Below are 23,730 nucleotides of genomic sequence, written 5' to 3' on the forward strand. Positions count from 1 at the left end.
CCACTTTTGGAAATACACCTCTGTTCATAAAATGCTAATTGGGTACTAGTAGAACAACCTGCATTTAGGATTAGTTTACCTAAGTTTGGCTTTTTTGCAGAGAAGTGATTACATACTGAGAAGATATACAGGCATGACTGTTAAGAAAATCTTTGTAATTTCCTGTATAATTTCTTGTTGCCAAGACTGCCTGGACACTTTTTGTGTTTTATTTCTAAATATTTTCATTGTAATTTTTTTTTTCTACTGAGATAACATATCGTGACATTTTCTTATTATAAACTGTTTAAAGATCTCCTCTCAAATTTATGCTTCTCTTCGCAGATACACAGGACAGCTTTCTGGAGATTGTTAGGAATGGAGACTGAACTGCAAGAAAATCATCAAAGTTCTGTTTCATCTTTTGGATATTCTTACTTGTCACACAGAATGTGAGGACTAGAATTAATTTTCTAGATAGTGCTTTGTGAGATGAGAAACTCAGCAAGAAGTTATTCTTGTCCTCACTTTAGATGCAGCTCTGCCATTTGAATTATGTACAAGAGAATCACACATTCGATTGGAGGGAAAAGCTTCTCTTCTCTTTCCTCCCTCCATAGCATGATGACTTATTGTCTCCCAAAGTCATACCAATTACATAGTAAGAGAAAGTTTAATTTCTTTCCATAAATGGCAAGTGATGGTCATACCTATACATGCCTGTCATGTCATTTCTTTTAATCGTATCAAGGCAGACTGAAAAAGTCCACATGTTGATGGAATAGAAGTTGAAGTATTGTTGTCTTGGCTCATAATGAAATTTCTTTCAGGTCTTGAAACAAAAAGCCTCCCTTGCATTCTGTCATCTCTCTTGGACTCCACTTATCCCTCAAAACCTGAGCCCTACCCTTCCAGTAGGCACTCCCTCTCCACCCAAGAAAGCTGCTAATTTATTCAAGAATGTGAAGGAAATTTTTTATAAACCTTATTCAGATCAACTAAGTATCTCAAAAGAAAAAGGTCTGAAACTTCAACATGGGTATGATTTTTGGCATCAGAGGTTAAATGTAGTGGAAATGCAGGCTGTTGAGAATTTGCCTAGAGCATGCCAGTGTAATGATGTGTCTAGAAGAAATACCTGCAAGAGTCACCATAAACTAGATGAGACTTATTTGTACATAAAAACAACAGTTGTTCTAGCCATCACGATACATCAAGAAATGCGAGTTTGTCCCAGACAGCTGAGAAAACACACAGACAAGCAAATCCTTTCCCAAACAATCTCACTATCCTCATTAGCCCAGCATCAGGACACCTTACAACACTGTGCCAAGGACTGAGGCAGAAGAGATTGCACTGAGATGAACTGAATACTTCTTTGTATTCAGTGAGTATCCTGGCAAATCTATGCTTCCCTGGCTGTCTCCCTCTCCGCACAGAATGAAGTGAGATCAATATCACGAGAGCACAGGAGTACTCTGTACTGCTATGATTCTGTGATGCATAGGATGTTTCTATCTGTGTAACTTTATCCTTTCCAAGCCAGATGGGAAGTAGTGAGGAGGAAATTCAAAAGGAAAGACAAGTCTGGCAAAGACAAGACACTTTGTTAAAAGAAATCCTAAGGGAAAGGAACCACCTTAACGTTTAGCTCCAGGCAAGAGTGGTTTACTTCTTCCCTGGTTAAACCTAGGATCACAGGAGGACATAAAGCCATCGCAGCAGCCAAGTCTTTGAGAAAAGAATTCTTACTGATTGTTTCTCCTGCAGCATCAGCAAGACCTGACAGGCATGCTACAGGCATGCTGTGAGACACAGAAGGAGAGAAACACATATATCCATGTAATTTAACTGCATCACGCCATCTGCTTTTCCTGGCTCACTAATAGAAAAACTAGAGGGGAAATAGAGAGTGTTTGCCAGGAATAGGAAAAGGCAGCAGAAACTGACAGGGGCAACCAATTCTGCGCCAGAAATAGGTGTAGCAGACTACTTATCCCTGTCAGAATTACCGATACAGAACAGGACATCCCCTCCCTGGGTGCACTGGGCTGGGCTCCAGCGACCGGGAAGGAGGAATCCCCTGGGCATCAGAGATGGCAACAACTGATGTCATTGGCATGATCCAGTTCAGCTGAGTACTCCCCAGGTGACCATATATAAGGGCATATAATCCTCATTGTGGCAAGTGGACTGATCTTGGAAATATGCCCACAGTGTTCAAATTTGTAACCAAAAGCCTACAGCATTATGGATGCACCTGAATGGGACCTGTCCAATGAAATTTTTAGGATAATTGGAGTAATCGGTTTGAAAGCATATTAACAGAACACAAGAATAATAAGAGACGTAAAGTGGCTTAACTGTGTGTCCTGGTTTTGGCTGGGATAGAGTTAATTTTCTTTCTAGTAGCTGGTACAGTGTTATGTTTTGGATTTAATATGAGAAGAATGTGATAACACACTGATGTTTTCAGTTGTTGCTAAGCAGTGTTTATACTAAGTCAAGGATTTTTCAGCTTCTCATGCCCAGCCAGCAAGAAGGCTGGAGGGGCACAAGGAGTTGGGAGGGGACACAGCCAGGGCAGCTGACCCAAACTGGCCATTCCATACCATGGGATGTCATGCCCAGTATATAAACTGGGGGGAGTTGGCCTGGGGGGGAATCACTGCTCAGGAACTGACTGGGCATCGGTCGGCGAGTGGTGAGCAATTGCATTGTGCATCACTTGTTTTGTATCTTCCAATCCTTTTATTATTATTATTATTATCATTATTATTTTCTTCCTTTCTGTCCTATTAAACTGTTCTTATCTCAACCCACAAGTTTTACCTTTTTCCTTCCGATTCTCTCCCCCATCCCACAGTGTCGTGGTTTAACCCCAGCCAGCAACTAAGCACCATGCAGCCGCTTGCTCACATCCACCCCCCGCCACAGTGTCTGGCTCCAATGCCCATCCAGACTCTCCAGATTATAAAGGCTGAATGTCAGAACTGTGTTGTCAAGCTTATTAAGGGCCAGATTCCTGCAACAACTGTAAATTAAAAGGATATCTGTACTTCAGATTACTACATATAAAATCCTATGTGATTTCAAAATTCCTTTAATTTTCCGTACTATCTTTCTCTCTCTTTATATAAATACATATAATATGTAATATAAAGAGTAATTCTGAGCCAGTTTGGCTTCTCCCAAGGGAAAACTGAACCTCTTGATTGTTTATAGTATCAGTGAATGAAGAATTGAATAAAGTCAAGTGGATAAAACTCCTAGAAGGACTCAAAATCATTTAGAAAGTATGTATTGATTACAGCTGTTAATAATGTTGGCCCATCCTTACAATGTCATTTCAGAACTACATGTGAAACAGCACATTTCCTTTCCAAGGCTAGATATATAATGATCAATCAATATAGTTTCATAGGTGAAAGTGTTAAAGACAAACAGTTCTACTATAATGAACATCTATTTTTCTAACACATAGAAGTTTGTAAGCAACCATAGTTCTATGCTCGAAACTGTTATAATCTCAACATTTAAAATCTGTTGTCTAAAGTTAGACACATTCATATTTTAACTTCTGACGAGGAACAGGCCCATTTTCAGAGCTCCTGAGTGCTTGGAAACCTGTAAAACCCAGTGGGAGATGCCTATCCAAGAGCTGAATTTAGCCCAGCGTACTCAATATGGTTCACTGATGTAAGGGAGGAAGCAAAGACCAAGGAGCTGAGTCTGTAGATGTACCTCGGTTACTTCAAAGAGCAAATACTGAATGGTGGAAGAAGTATACTGCACTTCCTGATCAGGCAGCATGAAAGATGAAATTCACTTCTCTAAGGCCAAACTGCAATTATCTCTGCACACGAGGAGTCACCCGAGGAAAGAGGTGATGGAATTCGCATGGGCTGCGTGCTTTTGGAAGAGCCGACTTTGTGCTGTTGCCCATGTACAGAAGCCATGCTTAAAATAGTGAAATGAACTTACCGAGTACATCAAAAAGGAGATGGGAAGTCGCAAGGTAAGTGTTTTGCCGCCGTGTGCTATATGCTGCAGTGGGATATTGGAATATACTTGGGAAGACTTTTAAATATCATGAAAGGAGACAGAAAGAGACTTACAGATTATCTGACTGATGTGTGCAACACAATACCAAAAAAGAAGGGTAATACAAGAAAAGGAAAAACAGTGATCGTCTCTTTGTTTTGGATTGCCGCGTAAGAAAATTCTTAAAAATGTCAGTGCATTTAGAAAGAATGGTTCATAACCGCATGATTTTTCCAGCTAGCAAGAACTTCAATTTGCTACCCCAACCGGTTAGTTTTCGGGGGGGATTTTTTTGCCCCTTCTTCCCCCCCCCCCGCCAGTTCCCCCCCCCCCTCCGCCGGCCGCGGCAGGGAAGCCGCGCTGCCGGGAGAACATGCCGGCCCGCTCGGCCGAGTCAGCTGCCGGCTCCCCTCCTCGGGAGCCTCCTCTCCTCCCGCCGCCCCATGGAGAAGGGCTCGGGCTCCCCCCACCCCTCCTCTTCCTCCCGAGCCGGCCTTCCGCGGGGAGACGGCGGCAAAGGGCACCTCACAGCTGGGAGCGGGGCCGGGGCGGGAAGGAGCTAACGAGGAGGGAGGAAGGAAGGAAGGGCTCTCGGCCTCCACCGCCCCTCGCCCGCCCCGGGGGAGGTGCGGCTGCAGCCGGGTCGCGCTGGGGGGCGGGAGCGGGGCGGGACGGGACGGCGATGGCGCGGACGCTCGTGGAGCTCTTTTACGATGTGGTGTCCCCTTACTCCTGGCTGGGGTTTGAGGTGAGGGGGGCGCGGAGAGGGAGGGAGGGGAGGCCGTTCCCGGGGCGGCCCGCCCCGCCCTTCTCCGGCGGCGGGCTGAGGGGCCCGGGCGGTCGGTGCCTCCCGCCGCGGCTGAGGGGCCCGGGCGGTCGGTGCCTCCCGCCGCGGCCTGCCCTTCAGGAGGCGGCTGAAGGGCGGCTCGTCCGGAGGGCTCGTCCCGCCCTGCCTCGGGGTTTTATTTTTATTCTCCCCTGTGAGGGGTGCTTCGGTTTCTGCCCCACGTGTGGAAAACCAGGGACGCTCAGGAAGCGTGTCTCGGCCAAAGGGCAGCGCGGCCCGGCGTGTTTGGGAGTTACTGCGGAACGTTTTGCTTTTAACCAGTTTTGCTGTTTAACGAGTGCAAGGGCCCACTCAGGAGCTTGATCTTTTCCTTATTTACCCCTGCTTAGACTCGTGTAGTTGTAATACGAATGCAGTCTTTTCAGTTTTTCCGAGGTCTGAGTTCTCTGGCAGCCTCCAGAAAAGGCTTTTAGGACTACCACTAATGTAGCAGGAAAGGATTTATCTGCAGCATTCATTTAATGCCTCCGCTTATCTCCTAGCTGCACGCAGCTCTCTAGACATCTCCTCTGACTGCTAATCCATCACTGCTTTTTTACGTTGCAGGTGCTCTGCCGGTACCGGCACATCTGGAACATTGATCTGCGCTTTCGTCCAGCTTTCCTTGGGGGCATAATGCAAGCAACTGGTAGGCAATATGGGGAGATTGCCTCTGGAGGGAAGTACCTTCTTCACCGGTAGGACACTGGTGGACAAGCTCTTAGTGAGTGTAGAGCCCACAGAGCCAGCTTTAAACTAGGTTTTGGCACCAGTAACAAATTAACTACAGGACCGTGGAGGTCAATAGTGACTGAGAAATCAGCCACAAGGGATTTCATACTGTTGCGATTACATGGCCACTGTTTGTGGCACATACAGTCTATGCCAAAGTTCATCAGTTCAAAAATACGATAATAATCATTTGACATGGAATGTTTTCCTAAAAGTTTTCTATTGAGTTCAAACCAGAATTAATTTCTGGAACACTTGCAGTTTGTAATATGCATGAAGGATCTAAGTATGCCATAAAATAGTAATTGTGGCCTTATGAGAACAAATTAATCACTGAGACTTACAAGTCATAACTCATGAAATTAACAAGTCTCTACATTTGTCTACCCATGTGTTAGTAGTTGTTTAGCTTAAAAGTCATCTGTCTGAATCAGTATAAATCCCTGCTAGGGCATTTGTACCTTGGTTTAAAACTGATTCTGCTAACTTAAAGGCTTGACATGTGCAAAACCAAAATAAATCATGTTTAAATCCTAGCGTTATATTTGGAAAAGCTGTGTATGTTTCAGTAAGCCAATATGAAATTTTACTCTTCCTTAGGCACATGTATGCCTGAGGTCTAATTTGTCCAGTTCTGTTTTTTCTGGAGTTATTGTAATACAGCTGAAAATCTCAACAGAACTTTTTCCTGAAAGGTAACAAGCCCCCAGCAATGTTGCCAAAGCGTGCAGAATACATGCTGAAGGATGTAAAACGGATGGCAAAATACTACCAAGTGCCTGTACAAATTTCAAAAGATGACTTCCAGCGTATTACTGGTACAAGTAAGTAAGAGACTTAGCTTAGCTGGTATCTTTCAACTCTAGCACTTCTGGTTCAAGTTTTCCCTAACAGTAAACGTGAAGATGCATTCCCTGTCCACAGCCTCTTCCTGTATTTGTGAGCAATATGAAGTCTGTGCATTTTTAACCATACAAGGAATTTCTGGACAAATATGGTTGTGAATGATATTAGCATGGAAGATACTGTGAATCAACATAAGCTTTACTGTTTGGGGACTGTTACAGAGAAGATCATACTGTTCTTAGGTAGCACTTGTGCAGACCATATCTGTTCCTGATCCTGTGCCTTGTTTCAGTATGTTTCCGTGTCTCCCCACTAATTCCAGGCAGTCTTGGGGCCATGCGCTTTATCACAGCCATTGATATGACACAACCACAATACTTGGAACCCTTATCTAGGGAGTTCTGGATACGTTTTTGGTCAAAGGTCAGTATTTTATGAAGCCAGCTTCTTGATTCTTTCTCTGTCACCCTTCCTGTCCCACTTTGTTCAAATGTGGAATTCAAGCAAGAGAAAGGAAATATCTTTTAATGAAAAGTCATAGCAGGAAACTTAAGGTCATAGTGGTTCAGGAGCCATTACAAGAAAAGAGCTAGGTTATAGTCAGCTTAATTTGCTGCCTTTTAGGTGTGTATGGTCAGTCCTATTGAGTGAGTGGATCAGTAGTTCGTATCAGAAAGCGCTTAATACATTCCTAGATTAGGCGACTTAAAACTTTTTCTGAGGAAATTTCTCTAGCAACTAGTATTGGTTTTATTTCTATTTTCTTAGAAAACTTGCTTTCAAGTCCAGAGCTGAGCTTTTGTTCTTAAGTACTGACTTAACTTACTTTATTCTCTTACCAGCATGAAGATATCGGTCAGCCGGAGAATATGTTGGCTGTAAGTGTCTCCTTTTTGTTGGCGCTTCTGCATTTCTGATACAGATTCTTATTGATGGCTTGAGCCAGTAACAGACATGAAGACAGCTTAGTCAAATGATCACTTGGAGTTTTGAAAAATTTCAGCTAGAAAAAAGCGGATTTAATTTTCCTAGCAGCTCTGTTTGGAATTTTTATTTTTTTTATTTTTTTTTTTTTTTGGTTATGCTCTGAATGACACTCAACCAGAATCTCTTTTTTTGTTAAATTATGTGATGAGATACCCAGGATGGACAATTAATTATCTGGTAATGCTGTTTTATTAGCAGTAGTGAAAGTATGAACAGTGTCTCCAGAATGCATTGAGGTTTTGCTACTATATGAAATCTTCAGGTGAAATGCAACATTTTGGGGAAGCTGACTTTCCTTGAAGTGATGGAGCGAGGCTTTACCATGAAGTTCAGTGCCGTATTGCCCTTTTACATGCTTAGAAATTGTACTTTTTTGATGTATTTTCTTTTGCTGTTTAGATTTTATTACAGTAAAAGCTGTAATGGCATGTAAGTTAGTATACCATGAGATCCTCTTTAAGGGTTCTCATTTCTCCATTATTTTATTTTTTAAGTTCTTGGAATATGAAGAAAAGAGAGGAATTGTCCATGACTAGTTTCTCCTATCCAACATCCCTATTTGAAACCTGAAACTTGCAGTCTTGCTGTTTCCCCAGTCTAGTCCTTGCACTTCAGCTTCATCTTAGTGTGCATTTTTTACCAGAATTTCAGCAAAGGTTTGCATTTTGCCTTTTCAAGAGGCAAGATTTGAAGGATATAATTAAACTGTTGTGCGTTAACCCTGGTAGGCAGCTAAGCACCGCACAGGTGCTTGCTCACTTCCCCCCACTGCCCAGCGGGACAGGAGAAGAGGACAAGAAGAATAAAAGAAAGAAAATTTGTGGGTTGAGATAAAATTGCTTAGTAAGCAAAGGAGAAGTGGAAGAAGAGAGAAAGAAAACAAAGCAAGTGATGCAAAGACAATCACTCACCACCTCCCATGGATAGACTGATGCCTAGCCAGTTCCCAAGCAAAAGGTGGCTAACCTCCCTAAACCCCCTCCTCACTTCTTATGGCTGAGCATGAGGTTATACGTCATGGAGTATCTCTTTGGTTAGTTCGGTTCCTCTGCCTTGTTGTGTCGTCTCCCAACATCTTGTGCACCTCCAGTCTGTTCACTGGTGGGGAGGGGAGAGTGAGAAACAGAAGGCCTTGGCACTGAGCAAACACTATTCAGCAATAGCTAAAACATTAGTGTGTTATCAGCGTTGTTTTGGTCAGAGATCTAAAACAGAACCATAGGAGCTGCTGTGAAGAAATTTAACTCCATCCCAGCCAGGCCCAGTATATAAATAGATACAGAAAGTCCTCACGTTGTCTCTGAATCTGTCATTATTTAAGTAAAGATAAAGCAAGGACATGCAGAACTTCAGAGAAACAAACTTCATACTCAGAAAGATCTGTGTAATTTAGTCGCTGGCGGTCTGTGAGTTTCCCCCGATATTCAGCAAGGCAGAGAGGTAGGCATCTCGTTGTTCGCTTGTGTCTGTCTTCATTCACCCCTGCAGCAAGTACTAGACTTCAGTCTCTTCTGGAAATATGCCACCCAAAGGTGAGTGAGGGGTCCCAACCCTTTTGTCTGAGTCTTTATAGGTGAATTTATTTTACACATCAATTAGAAAAATGGAACGTTGTTTACTTGATACAGTTCCTTAATATTTTTTTACTTCTTTCTTTAGTCAGCAGTAACTTCACATAAATTACTATAGAAGCAATGTATAGTCTGAATCCTGTTCCAGTCCACTTAAATACCCCTTCTGCCCTAAAATGGTGAGGACCAGATACTGTGTCTGTGTAAATATTGCAGTCTAAACACTGGCTACAAAGCGTACACAGCATTTTGTTCTACTCCAGTGCTACACTTCCTTATCTCCTGTTGAAGCAGTCAAAAAGAGCGCCTAATCTCCCTGATGTGGAAGTAGGAGAAGGTACATAAAAATGTGGATGCTAAATGAAAAAAGTGATTGAGAGAAAGAAAGAAAAAATCATTAACACCTGCATGTGCAGGATTACTGGTCTGTGTGCAATACTGTAAGTGTGTTTTAATTTTTTTTTTTTTTTTTTTAAGAAAAAAGGGCATGTCATTCAGGTAGATGGCCTGGAAGTTAACATCTTTTGTGAAATACTTTATTAAAATAGGTACTTGTAACGTTGATGTTACCTGATAAACATTGGACCTTTACCTTTGGCCACTTTATCTCATTCCTGTGTGGCAGAGGCATAGAGGAGGCTAAAAAGATACAGCAATAACACTAGCAACTATTTGACCTCTGTGAGTTACAGTCTCTTTCATGCAGTATCACATATAGATCCTATGTGGCCACATTTATCATGCAAACTGGTTTTTGTCTTCGTAGGCTTGTACAGTAAGATTTTCAGAACAACAATTTTTTTTTTTTTTGTAAGTTATCAGATAAGTCATTGGATCAGAGGTTAAACTTAGTATTTATCTTCTTTTTTTTTTTCCCATTTCTTTTTTTTTTTTTTCTCTTTAGGAACTCCTGAAAAAAAGTGTAGATGTGGGGCTTGGAAGTTTTTCCCTTCTGCTTTCTATCTGAGAGTTGATAAATGGTGAATGGGTTGGGAATGCAGCAAGACAGTTGTGCAAGAAGTGCTTCAAGGGTATTTTGTAATTTTTTTGATAATAGACCTTGGGTGATAATACTGAAGGTTAAATTAATTAGACTAGAGCAGGAATTAGAATATTTAGTATTAGAGTACTCTTAATTATATCATCTTTTCTTAGGTTGCTGGACAGGCTGGGCTATCATCAGAGCTCTCCCAGAAGCTACTTGAAATGATTTCATCCCCTGCAGTGAAGAACCGACTGAAAGAGACAACAGAGGAAGCAATAAAATATGGGGTGAGATGCTTCCAATGCCATTTGGCATCACAGCTATGCATTCCTTTCCTATTAAGAATACTGGGAAGCAAGGAACAATGAAGGTGATGATTAGAAAGATGTATAGACCATCTCTCTTAGGTAGTCTTTGCTTTTTGAACACGTGAAAGCTAACTCACTGTTGATGGTAGTTTATCTCATTGTCGTCTGGGAAACCAAGGTTGACCCATTCAGCTCATTCCAGCTGGACAGCAAGGATGGGGAGCTACAGGACCAGTACTAAGAGATACCATTTATTGCTACCTGACATAAAACTGGATTTATGGAGTTGCTTTTTTTGCTTCTTCAAATGGGGCACACAGGCTCTGGAGACTCCCCTACTTTCTGATGGCTCCATTAGACTCATCTTTAAGAATGAAGAAGGTGAAAAGAAGGGGAGGAAAAAAAGTCCAAGTTACTGCTTTTTATTCCTGAAGATTGATCATGTGTCTGCAAAAATTTCTCATTGTAACATTCTGTTTCCTCTCCATGGTGTCAATAGGCATTTGGGATGCCTGCTGTTGTGGCACATTTTAATGGAGAACACCATCTCTTTTTTGGCTCTGATCGTTTAGAGCTCCTAGGAAGTGTTATAGGTGAGTGTACCTAATAACATCACTTTTGGTTTCATGCTTTCACCCTCTTGTAATGAAATATGTAATACAGCTAAATAAAACACTCCTAAAGTCTTGCAGATATTAATGTTGGCTGTCCTTCTCATGGATGAAACTGCTGACCGGAATGTGTCTCAGTACAGTTAAGAGTGACCACAGGTGTAGTCCTTTCCCAAACAAGAAGTAACTTGAGTTCATCCTCTCTCAGTATGTTTCAAAGCTTTGTGCTCCACATGCCATTCTCAAATTACTACTGAAACTCTTTAGTTTTCAAAATGTTCATATTTAACCTTTTGGTACTGGGCATTAGGTCTTGGCTAAGATTAAGACTATGGCTGATACTGCTTCTTTTTTTGTAGTTTTAACATTTTCATTTTATATCTCTTCCTTCTTAATGTGCTTTTTATTATCACAGCTCCCCAATCCATAACTTGTAATTGCCTAACTACACAACTTTTTAACAGATGTTCATATATTGACCATCCTTCTTTTCATTTTTCCATTAATAGAATGTGAACTTTAAATTTTTGAAGATAATTGGAATAGGTTGTGATAACTAATAGAACTCAGTCACCTGCTTTTACATGAGTTAGAGGGCATTTGACTATTGATCTCAAGATTTGGCTCTTGGGAGAGTTTGTCACTAGAAAGAGTGATGTCCAGAATTAGCTCTGATGCTTTTGTTGAAAAATTTCAGCAGAAAATCTTAATGTAAATTAAAATTAGTCATAGGCTTAAACAGAAGGGCATTTTTTTGAGGTTTATTTTCTTTTCTGGATGGGTTTCTGATTCTATGACAACATTCTTGATGAAAGTGAGAGTGAGGAAGATGAATGCCCAACACCCACTACAGTAGTCACTAATCCTAATTGGAATGTTATGGCCTGATTTCTAGTCTCAACTGCAAGGACTTCAACAGGTTTTCCTTTTGTTTCTCTGACTCCCCAGCCTTCCAACCTTTTTTTTCTTCCTTAGCCCCAGCCCCTCAAAAAAGGAGTCCTAAAAAGAATTGGCTTCACCCTCATGTGGAGTGTCCCAGACCTGCAGAATCCCTCATCTGTGACAGAGGAAAATAATTCTGTACAGCTTCAGTTGTGACTAGACAGTGAAGGATTTACGGAGCTGGCTGAAGCATGCCAAACAAGATAAAAATCTGTATTCCATCATCAGTAGTTGCCCTTCAAAAGAGGCGTAGGAACAGTCATCCACTGCAGAAATGTGACTGGCCAATCACTTCTATGTATTAAATTTTAACTTTCTCTTTTGTGCTGGTTTGTCTTACAGGTGAAAAATGGCTGGGACCAGTTCCATCAGTTCCAAACCCCAAGATGTGAAAAGTCCTGGGGAAATGTATGGGAATGAAAATATATATGTGCATGGTTAATCTTCACTGATCATCTGAATGTACCCAATTTTATGGAGAGATAGCTTTCTTATCCTTAACAGGTAGCTTTACAGCTCAGTCTCATCTCTAATTACAAAGAAGTTCAAGGTTTGCCAGTATTACCAGCCTGGTGAGGTCTTTACTAACACAAATGCACTTTTTTTCTTTCAACAGATTAATGAGTAACATGAAAGATTAAACATAAAATACTTAACTTCTTGCAGATTAAACACGCTTCTTTCCTGATTAGTTCTCTTTCTCTTACACTAAAAGCACGAGGATTAAATTGTTGGTATGGGACTGAGATCTCTGGATTTCTCCCTAAAAGTGTAAGGATTAAATTGCTATGGGACTGCAGTCTCTGGATTTCTCATATCTTCCTGCTTGTCCTTTAGAAACATACACACATACAGCCTAAGAGAAGCTGGCCACATTCTCCTTTTATTTTACATCCAAGGTACTACATAGACACTAGAAGCACAGGACAAGGTATTCACACTTCCCTTTACTCTGCAGTATGGCAATTGGAGGGGACACGAGAGAGAAGAGTGGAGAAGAGAGAGGGACAATTCAAGCCCAAAGAAAGATCTAGGGAACTAATCGAGTAGTTCAAAAGGAACTGTCCCCCTCCCGGACAGTATTTTATACACCTTGCTCTGCAGTGACTGACATTTGAGACCACCCCACACACATGCATTCTCAGGCACCAACCCCAGACCTTGCAGGGGTTTTTAATCAATAGTTTACAGTAATGGCTTTGGAGGACAGTGGTGAATACCATGTAAGGTTAGTTGGTAACTGAACCAGACTCTGGTTTGCTTCCTCAAGGATGGCCTAATTGCTGCTTGTCCAAAGGTGATTTGCATATCGCTAAGAGGGACTTCCCATCATATAGCCTACAGCAGGAAAGATGGGCAAACAATAAAAATAAAAATGCACACTGAAATAGTTTGAACCTGGCCCTGTATTGGCTGGAGTAACAAGCTCAAATTAATTTGATTTGTATGAGGCTTGATTTCTCAACAATTCCTGGCTGTCTCTGACGCATCACTGAAGGAAGCAGAAGAACTAGCAGCAGCTGGGATTCCATTTTTTGTGTCTTTCTGAACTTTAAGGTAAAGCATATTCATGCTTGTTCACTTGAACAGCAAATCCTGGAACAAAGCATCAGAAAAAATATCTGTATCTTTCACATTCTTACAGCTGTCAGTGTTGTGGGAGTATCATTTGTTCTCCCATCCACAATTTTTCCTTCTTACACCTCTTTCAGCTCTTCAGGAAATATCTTATAATTTGAGAACTCCTTCCTCCTTTCCACCAGTGTACCCATTAGTCGTTGGCAAATTCAGCCTGGAATTTAAGGAAATCTTTGTGAGATATAAGAGGCTACATTCATTTAGGAGTTACAATGACAGGGAAGTATCATGTATTTGGATGCCATAGGTTTCTTTGAGTCCCTTGAAGCCATGTTAAGGAAATTTTTTACCATTTCCCCCCTGAAATTTGCTAGTCTCCAATCTGTGCTATCAAACTGATTCTGAGATTGTGATAAAAATGGAATGACTGAAGCATCACTTTAATCCAGATAACCCCAGTGGCCTGGGGCCACTGCCATAGCCAGTACTGTATCAGAAATGGGTAAAATGCACTTTTGTGGAGGTAATGAACTCTGGTGGGAAGGTGGGGAGAATGCAAGGAACATCTTGAAATAATCTCATGGTGAAAGCCAGGGTCTTATGAAACTTTGTCCTTTGAACCAGCTTGACTGGAAAAAAAAAAAAAAAGCCTTTGTGACAGAATGTTGTTGATTTGGCAGATGGACCAAATGAGATGGATCTTACAAACTGCTGTGTATTTCCCAAATGATCTTAAAGGCCCTTAGACCTATTTGAAATCACTGGAAATGAAATGCTCAAAGCATTAGGTACTTAAACACTACTGAGATAGATAAGGAAAATCCAAACTCAGGATTCCTGCCATTGCTTATTGCCTGTGATAACCACTAGTAAGTGGTTACAGCCTTTGCATTTTTATCGGTGACTATGCATACTGTTCCAATTCTGACTGTATACCTACTTTGAGCAAAATTTGCCTGCTTGGGAGCAGAGCTTTGAGGAAATTCTGCCTCTTGTTTAGGCAACCTTGCTCCTGTGTTACAGAGACCTGACCATGAGCACAAGCTCCTGGCAGACACTCTGGTGATTACCCCAGCTGGCTGGCAGCTACACTGTCATTCTCAGTACTTACCTTTGGCATAGCGTGCATTTAGGTAGCCTCACTGCTGAGTACCAGCTTTCCCTGGCTTCCCTTTCTGATCTGCTCTCTGTACATGTCAGTCTGCTGCCACACCAACAGCCACCACTGCATGGCGTTGACCTGTTTATCTGACTGCTCTGAATGTCATCAGGTGGCTGGGCAGCTAAAAGCTGAGCATTGAAAAAACATTGAGGAGCTGAACCGCTGTCTTTTTACCAGGCACAGAGGTAGATGCTAACAGTAGTAAGAACTGACAGCTGTTTAGGAATGGCTGCAATAATTTTCTTCCATAAAGGTGATACTTATACTTAGCTATACACCAAACTAGTTCTTGAGAGCCTCACATCCACAGCACTTTCAAGGTAGCATGCTGTTTAGCTATCAAGCCAGAGAAGATATGGGGCAAGGAGAGGGACTTTGAGCCAGAAGAGAGACTCTCAGTGATGCAGGCAAAACTGGACTACGAGCTCTAGGGAACAAACTTGGAGTTGTGTTCCCCTTTGCCCTATTACAGACCTCACCAGGAGATACAGTTCCACTTCCCCTGTCTGGAAAAGCTGTGAAACTGGCATGGAGAAGTAGGTCCCGCCAATGCTAGGCTGAAAGCAAACAAGCAAGTGTAGAGACAGGCACAAAATCACAAAATGAGCAAAAGAAAATGGTTCAGTAAAATAATGAAACCATAGGAAGCAGAGCATAGGTGCAGAGAGAGCTAGGCTGCATCTGAGCAAAGGAAACCGAACAAAGAAAGAAAAAAGGAGAATAAAACTGAGCATAGATTAGGGCAGAGAGAGGTGTCTCAATGGAAAATGCTGTTCCCTGAGAGGGAGCAGGCAACCAAGAAAGTCAGAGCTTAGGTAGATTAAGCAGGCCAGAGTCAGCTGGCCATGGAAGATCCTTTGGGGAAGCAGGTACAGGATTGACTCTATTTACTGTGAAGCTGTGCAGTACTTGCTGCCCTGTTTCAGCGAGGCCAGGGATGGCCCAGGGGCCTGTGCCCAGCCTGAACCAGGGGCCGGTGACACTTCTCCATGTCCGTTACCTGCACTCCTCACCCAGTATACACCGAGGCAGTCCTCCAGCGGTGACCTCACACGCAGCACAAAATGGAGGCCTGCAGAACAAGGCAGTTCTTTAACCTTCCCCTGCAAGCACCTTACTGTCCTTTCAACCCTCAGCAAGCAAAACCACCTAAATTAAATCTCTCTTTTTTGTCCCATCCTTATCTCTGTGCAAGTGAAAAGGAAACATTTTATTAAAGCACTTACTGGATTATGGTGCTGAGCATCTGCTTTGCTGCCTTTTCCTTTTCCAGTGGAGCCAGCAACACTGCTGGAAGGAAGCAACCTGCTTCCTAGAAGGGAACCAAGCACAGAACAATAAAGAAATAATCAAGAGGGTATCCCAGGAGCTGCACACATAGCTGGTTTTACCCCAAACTTTTCACAGATCTGTGGCTCATCCACAGGGAAGAGTGAAAGGAATGTATCTACACCCAACTTGACTAATGTTACTTTGACCTACTTCTCATTCCAGCTTGAAACACAAGTGACGTGACTACTTGGCTTTCATTTCATTCCAAAAAATCATTGAACACTGGTTCCAGACTGTATTTCAATGCCATAGCTGTTCTGGCTAAAGCAGCTAATGTCTATAGCTGTCTAATGAGTAATGAAGGCATTCTCCAACCTTCCCAAATGTTTCCATCAGTCCCATTTTGAATTTCTGTATCAGTCTACTGTTATACACAAAAAATAACTTGAAATAATACAGCAGGTTCCAGTAGGTGACAGCATCATACAGTCAAGCTAAGAAATGCCATCACTGAATAAATCTGTGCAATCTGAATGCCTTAGCCTTAAGAATACACTTTGTGAAGCAGAGTCTAATCTTACGCTCTCACAGTGTTTCTCTTCCTTCTCCTCCCTCTGCCCCCCCCTTAAGATTCCTACATCTGACCTCAGGGTTTAAGGAATTTGCCTATCATCACATATCAACAGCCTGGCAAAACCAGGGATGAAATACTTTGCAAAATTCACAAACTTAGAACATTCTTTTGCTTTCTGTAATCATCTTATATTCACCATACACATGTGACAAGAAACGAGTATGATGTCTTTAACTTAACAGCTCTCTTTCTTACACCATTCTAATTTATTCTTAGGTGACCCGCCATCCTATGCACTAAGGATGGTTTAAAATTATTAAATATTGTAATTTCATAAATAGTATAGTTTCTGGGAGTTTGTGCATTGCTGTATTGCAACAGTAAATCTGTATTATAAGTCTTTTCTTTGAATCAGAGGAAAATGGAAAAAGTTTGAGTTAAAGAGTTGGTGTCACATGGAATGTGCTAAGGGGGAAGAAGAAGCAGACAAATTACTTCGATGGCTTACCTATCCGCCATTCAATCAGGGAAGTTAAGCGAGCTGTAAAATTAAGCAAATGAGGGATTCCTGCAATAAGATGGTAAGCCAAGATGTTCTTCACAGGAACGTTTTTTTCTTTTGAACTATACATGATCATACCAATATTTTCTAGGGAACACATGAGATGCAATTGGGCTTCAGCAGTTTTTCAAAGGTAGACTATGCCCTTTCCCAATTCCATGATGTAATTTAAAACTCTGAGGTTTAAAAACAAAATTGGTAAATCACTGCCATTTGTTGCTAAACTGTGGCTTTAAACAACATGAGTTTGCAGTACCAAGGTTCATCTCCATTTTGTGTATGTCCCAGCTCCAGTACTTTGAAATTTAGTTATGTTGTATGTTTGTAGGTAGTGACTAATAGACCTAGTAACTGAATAAAAACACATCTAAAACAACTATGCATATTAATTAACCTAGATGTGTCTTAAAGAAAGCATTAAGGAGGGTTATAGCTGAATTTATATCCTGGCCTTGAGGCTAGGGGGAAAGTCACCTCTGCCTCATGTGGTATGCACTGGCATATGAAACATGTTGGTGCTTTAAAGCCAACTCCAAAAATAGCAGTTTTGGCAGTGGCAGTTCTCTATGTCTTTATCTAGCTCTGGTAACATAATGACCACAGACTGTGGCCATTTTTTTTTTCTTGTTTGTAACTTTGCTCTCTCAATCCAAATGGCAAATTGGAGAACCCAAGAATGTGTTCACAGGTTAGGAATCCTAGAATCATTCAGCGTAAGATTCAGACTTACAGTGGGCATCCAAAATGTCTTAGGTTTCTTCATAAAAAAATCAGTTCAGTCTGATTTTACACAGTACATTAACTGTGGCTGAATAGTTATTGTATAGCTCACTAAAGGGCAAAACTAAAACACCCGGATGCCTCTCTGTGTCCCAAGGTGTTTGCTTTCAGATTAGCTTAACTCTGGCATTTCTTCAGTTTACTATGGTTGGTTATGGATAATTACAGTTCTTCCCTGTTACATAGATTAACCCAAATTATCAATGTTCATTTAAATGTAATTTTGTCTAGGAATATTAACATGTATTGGCACACTTGATCTTTTGGTAATTAGTCTTCTATCAATCAGGACTGGCTATAGCACATAAATAGAAAATTTTTTAATATTTGCAAAAATCAAAATAAATATATGATTCCTGGGGTTTTTTTTCCTAAAATTTTTAGCACAACAAATTGCTTTAATCCTATCTTTTCTAGCTCAAGAACTGTCAGAATTTCTGGAAAATAAAATTTCAAAAACTTTGAAATTCCTAAGGACAAGATTTCACTTTGTGCTTAGAAAAATGCAGGCTCAACTCTGCTACCTCATGTACCTCACCCCCCCCCCCCCCTTTTATTTCCTTCCTCTCTGCCCCTTCATCTATTACTGCAAACACATTCTAAATGGTGTGGATGGTGACATCATCAGGCTTTCTTACTGCAACCAGCAATGGCACTCAAGACTACATCTCTACAGTCTCCTGATTAGGTGAGTTGATTTCAGCTAGTCAGAAAAGTATCCACTATATTTATTCCTTTCAACCATGGCTCTCCTGGCATAAATCAGAAGTCCATATACAAACCTGCATGTTTGTTGTCTACCTTTATATACTTTTTAAAAAAAAAAAATCTCTGCACTAAAGATATAAGAGTAGATACAATACAGCAAAAAATCACCACCCTTGCAGGATGCAGCTGTCTTTCTTACCATGCCAAGATACTGAGAAACCATAGTGAAAATTTTGCAGTGTCAGTATCAGATCACTGCCATTAACAACGGAGTGTACAAAAACCTAAAAATTATGTTGAACTTTACATCGCATTCTCTGTAATGATTATTCTCAGTGATGTATATTAATGATGTATACACCTGTGGGAAAATAAGGAGTCAGCAGATAGGGAAACTATCTGGGAACAGCAGCAGAGGCCACTGGAAAGCATCCCTACTTCCAATATCCATAATAAAAGGGGAACAGGCAGGCTGAATAACCTAGGACTCTGCTACTGGAGAGTACATTGAGTCAGCAGCTTTCCCCAAGGTGGCAAGCTGGGAGCTCAGAGCAAGCTGGGCCTGTACTATCAACCTGGCACTTGGATCTGGATCTGAACTTTCACAGCTCAGCTACAGCTCTAGGATCCAGTGGGATTTTCTGGCAAGAAGAACAATGGAGGAAGGAAAATGTAGCACAAGTGAGTAGAGGGGTAAAAGGAGAGAGAACCTAAGCCAATATAATAAAAGTTTATAGTGGATCACTTCCACTGGGCTTTATGTGAATCAGGTAGATAGGAGTGATAAGTGGATTTGTGGAAAGATCACACTTGGATTAAACTATGGGCCGTGGCAGGGGAGGCGTAACAGCACTTTTAAAAACAGCACTGCAGTATGTCTGTGCCTGGGAGTGCTCTCGGAGAAATGGAGGGCAAGGGGAACTGCAGTTACCCACAAGGTCAAAAGGAATGTGAAATCTTCTACTTGATGACAATAGACAATTTCTGACACTCAAGCAAAACAAACTAGTTTATATTTACACTAATGTTCTGCTCCCATTAGTATTTCTCATCACAAGTAAACACAAGCTGTTTGTTCACTTCTGACAGGGAATCATCTTTCACACCTGCTTGGTCTCAGTGTGGTGCCACAAAGGCAAGAGGAGTGAATAAAGCTCAAACATTTGTGAGGGGAGCTGTGGCCTGCTCAGGATAATCCCAGAGCCATGGAAACGGTAGCCTGGACAATGCCATGGTGATACAGTGAAAACCCTCATACTACCAGGCACAAAGCAGCTATTGCCTTTATGGTGTCATTTCCAGATCCCTTCAAAAAGAGACAGTTTCATAGTGTTGGGCCTCCTGGCCTTACAGTATTTATTTATCACTCTTGGTCTGAGCTGATGACACTGAACTCTTTCTTCCCAGCCTTCAACACAAGGATCTACAGAAGCTCATTCCTATCTTCTGCCTCTTAATAGCAGCTCATTAGCTGTCTTCTGCTGTGAAGGTTCCTGACATGTAGCACCCCACTTCCTAATTACACCATACAGCATGGCTCTTGTCTTCCTCTGCATGATCAATAACTCCACTTGTTTTTCCTGTTCTTCCAGAATTTCAGTACCAGCCCTTCGGGTTCTCTTGTGCCTCTAAGTACACAAGCACTCATGCTGTGAGTTGTTCTGCAGAAGTGGAGAAATCTTGCAGAACATCTCACAGAACAGAGGTCTCTGCGGAACATCTCACAGTATCACATCTTCATTGCTGTTGCTAAGATACAGGTAATTTTAAGCAGGGATCTGATGGCCGCTTGGTATCTCAGACAGGGCTGCTGCAGAGATTGAGAGACCTAACTCTGTCTTCAAAGCAAATCGGCTTCACTTTCTGACCCTTGTAATCTTTTCCAACAAACCCTTTTCACATAATTCCTATAAAGATTTCAGTGTTCCTGCCAACCCTCTTCCTTGCCATCCACATAATCCCTAGTATCTCTTACCATCTCAACCTGCCCTATTCCAGAATCTTTTAGCAACAAATGTTAAGTTTTGCCTTCCACAGTTCCTAATGACCTCCCAATCTCAGAAGTTTAGTGCTTTCAATCATATTTCCAAAAATCTTACGCAGTCCCTTCAGCCTCATTCCCAGAAACAGACTGAAACTGATTTAAATTTTCCATAATTTTAGCTTTAGGCTGATGCTTAACAAGAAATGCTTCAATCCAAACCAGTTCATTTTAACAAAGGGAAACACAACTGCAAACAGGGTCTGAGATCAGGGCAGCTGATACAACCTCAGCAACAGATACTGCAATAGTTCTGCCTGCTGTGGAACTAAATAGAACTTCTAATGACAATAATCATCTCTGCACTGTGAATGGATCCAAGCTGACTTTAATCAACTACTTCAACTTGAATCAAGTACTACACAAAGAGCCCAGCCTTAACAATCAAAGAGCTCAGTGCAGGTTAGCTACCCAATTACCCACCTTCTTAGGAGCATACTGCTTTGTTCAGGAAGCGCTGTTTGTGTAATTCCCGTATCCAAACTATCTAGTTTATAAAAAGGTATGGGCACTGCATTCAGAAAAGCAACCACTGAGATACATGCTCTCCACAGAAAGACATAAACACATTAATTCTTTGCAATCTACTGTAACTCCTTCTGCAGTATGTACAGCACTATTTATTCATGCTACTGAAACACACTTCCCCTCCCATTCTCTCCCCATTAAAGTTTGCATGCTAGCTTCTCTCCCCATTTCTCTGAGCCTATCATCTACCTATGCTTCTCAAATCTTAAGTATAGCATACAAAAGATTTTGCCAAATGAATGTGGCTCAACCTCTCATGCGCTTCTAGAAGCATAAGTAGAGGATTTTTTTTCTTTTTTTTTTTCTTTCTGTCTTTTTTACCTGGTGAGCTGGAAGTACTGGGTGTGCAGTCACTGTCATCCAGCCACATACTCTGAACCACTGAATCCTGTTTTGGAGGGCCCTCAAGAGAGCACGTCAGCTCCTGGAGACGGCAAAGAAGATGTGTTTTAATAATGCACTTGGTAAAATCAGGAAGGGTAGCCTCTGTTTGTTAGAGATCATACACCCACCCTGTCATTCTCCTCTTCCTCAGATGTCTCATTTTCCCTCAAACCACTACAACAACTGCTTACACTGGATGAAGAACGTGAGAATGGCTGCATCACACAGTATCCTGAAGTCTGACTCTTGAGCATTCTGTGAAATGCAAGCATTCAACATCATCATGCTTATTGTTACACATAGGCTTGCACTTTCTGTGACATAGCTTGATTATATAGCAGTCAGAAACAGTAAGAAGAAATTATTCATCCACAGCTAGTTTTTCCACCTAGGAACAGAATTCAGGTGAACTGGCTTGCATTCCTTAATTTCTAGTTGCTACTTCATTTAGTAGCAACACCACTTCTTTTTCTCTTCTGGGTAACTGTACAAAAGCTGTATAAAAGGAAAAGACTAACTGAATTTTTAAGTCACAGACCTAAGTGTCTTAAAGCAGAGTGAGTCAAACCACCTGCATTTAAGCACTGTTTACCTCTAGACATTCATTACAATCCACAGATGCCTTCATTTTGGAGATCAGAGATTTTAGGAGCCCAAATACAACATGGTGAAGTGCTAAACTGAGTGTAAAGGGAAGGCACTACACAGCCTAGCCCACCCATTCCCACAGCCACTCTCAGCCTGTCATGTTTCGTCTTACATGGAATTCCAGACGGTACAAGGGAACTATGAAAGCACATTTTTCACGTCATAGAGCTTATAAACTGTTACCACTGTGTTTCCGGACAGTTGTAACAGGAGTCGTCAGGAAAGCATATAGACATTAAACAGTATTATAGAATGGTTAACTAAGAAGCAATGGGGAGGTAGAAACAAATTACTGAGATCTGCATTATTGTAGGGTGTCTCAGTGCCCAACTGTTTAGGATCAAGTGCCAAGCTCTTGCACAGATATGTCAGAATCCTCCTCCTGCTTACAGACAGGAACATACCGAGGTCAGGATGCCCGTCCTGGTGATTTTGCACATGCCCAGCTGCCAGTAGACTGGCTCCTGCAGGTCCATCCCACTGGACTTTTAGCTCCCACAAGGTCATTAAAAAGGGAACATCCCAAGCAAACTGTATTGCATCACTTGACCACCACTCTCTCAAATGTCACGGACACTGAGGTAGCCTGCTGCATGTTTCATATCTGTCAAGAAAGACCCTTAAGGTCAGCTTGTCCCAGCTCAGAATTTGGGACCCACTGCTTGCAGTTATCTAGGAGAAAGAGCGGTCCATGAGGCAGATATGCTTACATGGCGGAAGGTACACTGTGGATGTAAGCCTAACATTTATGGTGAAATACTCACTGCCTGCACAAGAGACCAGCCAATAAGAGAGAGATGGAGTGCTTAAAATTTTAAGAAACCCAAAAAAGCTGAGAGAGGCAAGAAAGATAAGACACCTTTAACATACTAAATATATTTATTCCTTCAGAAACACTGCAAAATGTGGCCAGTCTTGACCTACAAGCAGTAATGAAACCTAAAGTCCCAGGCATATTACATGCCAGCATGCAACAGGGAGAACAGTAAAGATAGGGCCAATATAGGCCAAAGATATTTCCTCAGGAGATTAGGAAATATATTTTGGAGGAAATGAAGGCCAACATGCTTCTCCCTTGGCAGAGCAAATCAATAACATGAATTTAAGTGAGCTGGGACCTAGATTTCCACAAAGTATCTCCTTCTCAGCATCCTTCCTCAGCAGGTTTCTCCATCCTCCTTCTCTGCACTGCACTTCCTGACCTATGTCATCCAAAGGCACTAGAGACAGAGGTGGAAACATGTTCTTCTGCTCTTGCCTTCTGCAGGCCAAGCTGTTCTCTTCTTGCTCATCTGAGGGGAGGGGAAGAGAAGGGGAGGCACTCAAGGTGGCCTCCTTTCCCCATCATTAGTAGAGGCTGGTTCAGTGGCTGCTGACTGGGCAATGGAAAGGGCATAGAGCCATAATGCTCCAATAGGAGCTATCTGTCCATCTCCCTTTCCCAGGATTCCTGCTCCAGGAACTGCCAGTGGAGCGTTACTTGGTGCCACTTGGTCTCTCCACAGTCCTTGAGGTCCTCTAAGTAAGTTCACGCTCCTCTTAGCCAGGACTCTCATTTCACCCCAAAAGTCTTGCCAGTATCTTCAGTGAGGTAACCAATGACTGAGTAGCATCCGGTCCACTCCTGATTGGCTTGATGTCCCCACTCAGATGTGTCTGAGG

At 41.8% G+C, this 23,730-nt stretch overlaps 3 protein-coding genes across 38 annotated transcripts in view; 2 read left to right on the forward strand and 1 right to left on the reverse strand.

Moving 5' to 3' along the window:
- The window catches only part of LOC115343985 (antigen WC1.1-like), a 29,920-nt gene extending 27,452 nt beyond the window's left edge, over positions 1 to 2,468 (forward strand). Inside the window, exon 17 of the mRNA XM_030020626.1 lies at positions 325 to 2,468. The gene's annotated coding sequence lies outside the window, so the exon portion shown is untranslated. The remainder of the gene's footprint in view (positions 1 to 324) is intronic.
- Positions 2,469 to 4,630: 2,162 nt separating this feature from the next.
- Positions 4,631 to 12,503, forward strand: GSTK1 (glutathione S-transferase kappa 1). Its single transcript, XM_030020687.2, has 8 exons — positions 4,631 to 4,771; positions 5,417 to 5,498; positions 6,277 to 6,405; positions 6,750 to 6,850; positions 7,270 to 7,305; positions 10,141 to 10,257; positions 10,778 to 10,871; positions 12,174 to 12,503. The coding sequence occupies exons 1-8, from the start codon at positions 4,706 to 4,708 to the stop codon at positions 12,221 to 12,223; spliced, it is 675 nt and encodes a 224-aa protein (XP_029876547.1). The 5' UTR covers positions 4,631 to 4,705; the 3' UTR covers positions 12,224 to 12,503.
- A 190-nt stretch (positions 12,504 to 12,693) lies between these two features.
- LOC115343989 (rap1 GTPase-activating protein 1-like) overlaps positions 12,694 to 23,730 on the reverse strand; it is a 48,424-nt gene continuing 37,387 nt past the window's right edge. For 13 of the 36 annotated variants that reach the window (XM_030020654.2, XM_030020653.1, XM_030020669.1 and 10 more), the window contains 4 exons: positions 21,549 to 21,675; positions 21,358 to 21,460; positions 15,798 to 15,883; positions 12,694 to 15,643 (listed from right to left, as the gene is read on the reverse strand). In XM_030020654.2, coding sequence (XP_029876514.1) covers positions 15,620 to 15,643; positions 15,798 to 15,883; positions 21,358 to 21,460; positions 21,549 to 21,675 — 340 coding nt within the window. In that variant the 3' untranslated portion in view covers positions 12,694 to 15,619. Of the gene's footprint in view, positions 15,644 to 15,796; positions 15,884 to 21,357; positions 21,461 to 21,548; positions 21,676 to 22,928; positions 23,725 to 23,730 lie in introns of those variants that run through there. The other 23 variants (XR_003924365.2, XR_003924358.2, XR_003924366.2 and 20 more) reach the window with 15 other exon arrangements.

Source organism: Aquila chrysaetos, chromosome 7, assembly GCF_900496995.4.
Source record: "Aquila chrysaetos chrysaetos chromosome 7, bAquChr1.4, whole genome shotgun sequence".
Taxonomy (NCBI): domain Eukaryota; kingdom Metazoa; phylum Chordata; class Aves; order Accipitriformes; family Accipitridae; genus Aquila; species Aquila chrysaetos.

What these genes read in the sequence shown, in the direction of transcription:
- GSTK1 (XM_030020687.2), top strand. Translation starts at nt 4,706, where the DNA reads ATGGCGCGGACGCTCGTGGAGCTCTTTTACGATGTGGTGTCCCCTTAC. An exon ending in GGGCATAATGCAAGCAACTG is followed by an intron (nt 5,499 to 6,276) that starts GTAGGCAATATG and finishes TTTTCCTGAAAG; the next exon opens with GTAACAAGCCCCCAGCAATG. An exon ending in CCAGCGTATTACTGGTACAA is followed by an intron (nt 6,406 to 6,749) that starts GTAAGTAAGAGA and finishes CACTAATTCCAG; the next exon opens with GCAGTCTTGGGGCCATGCGC.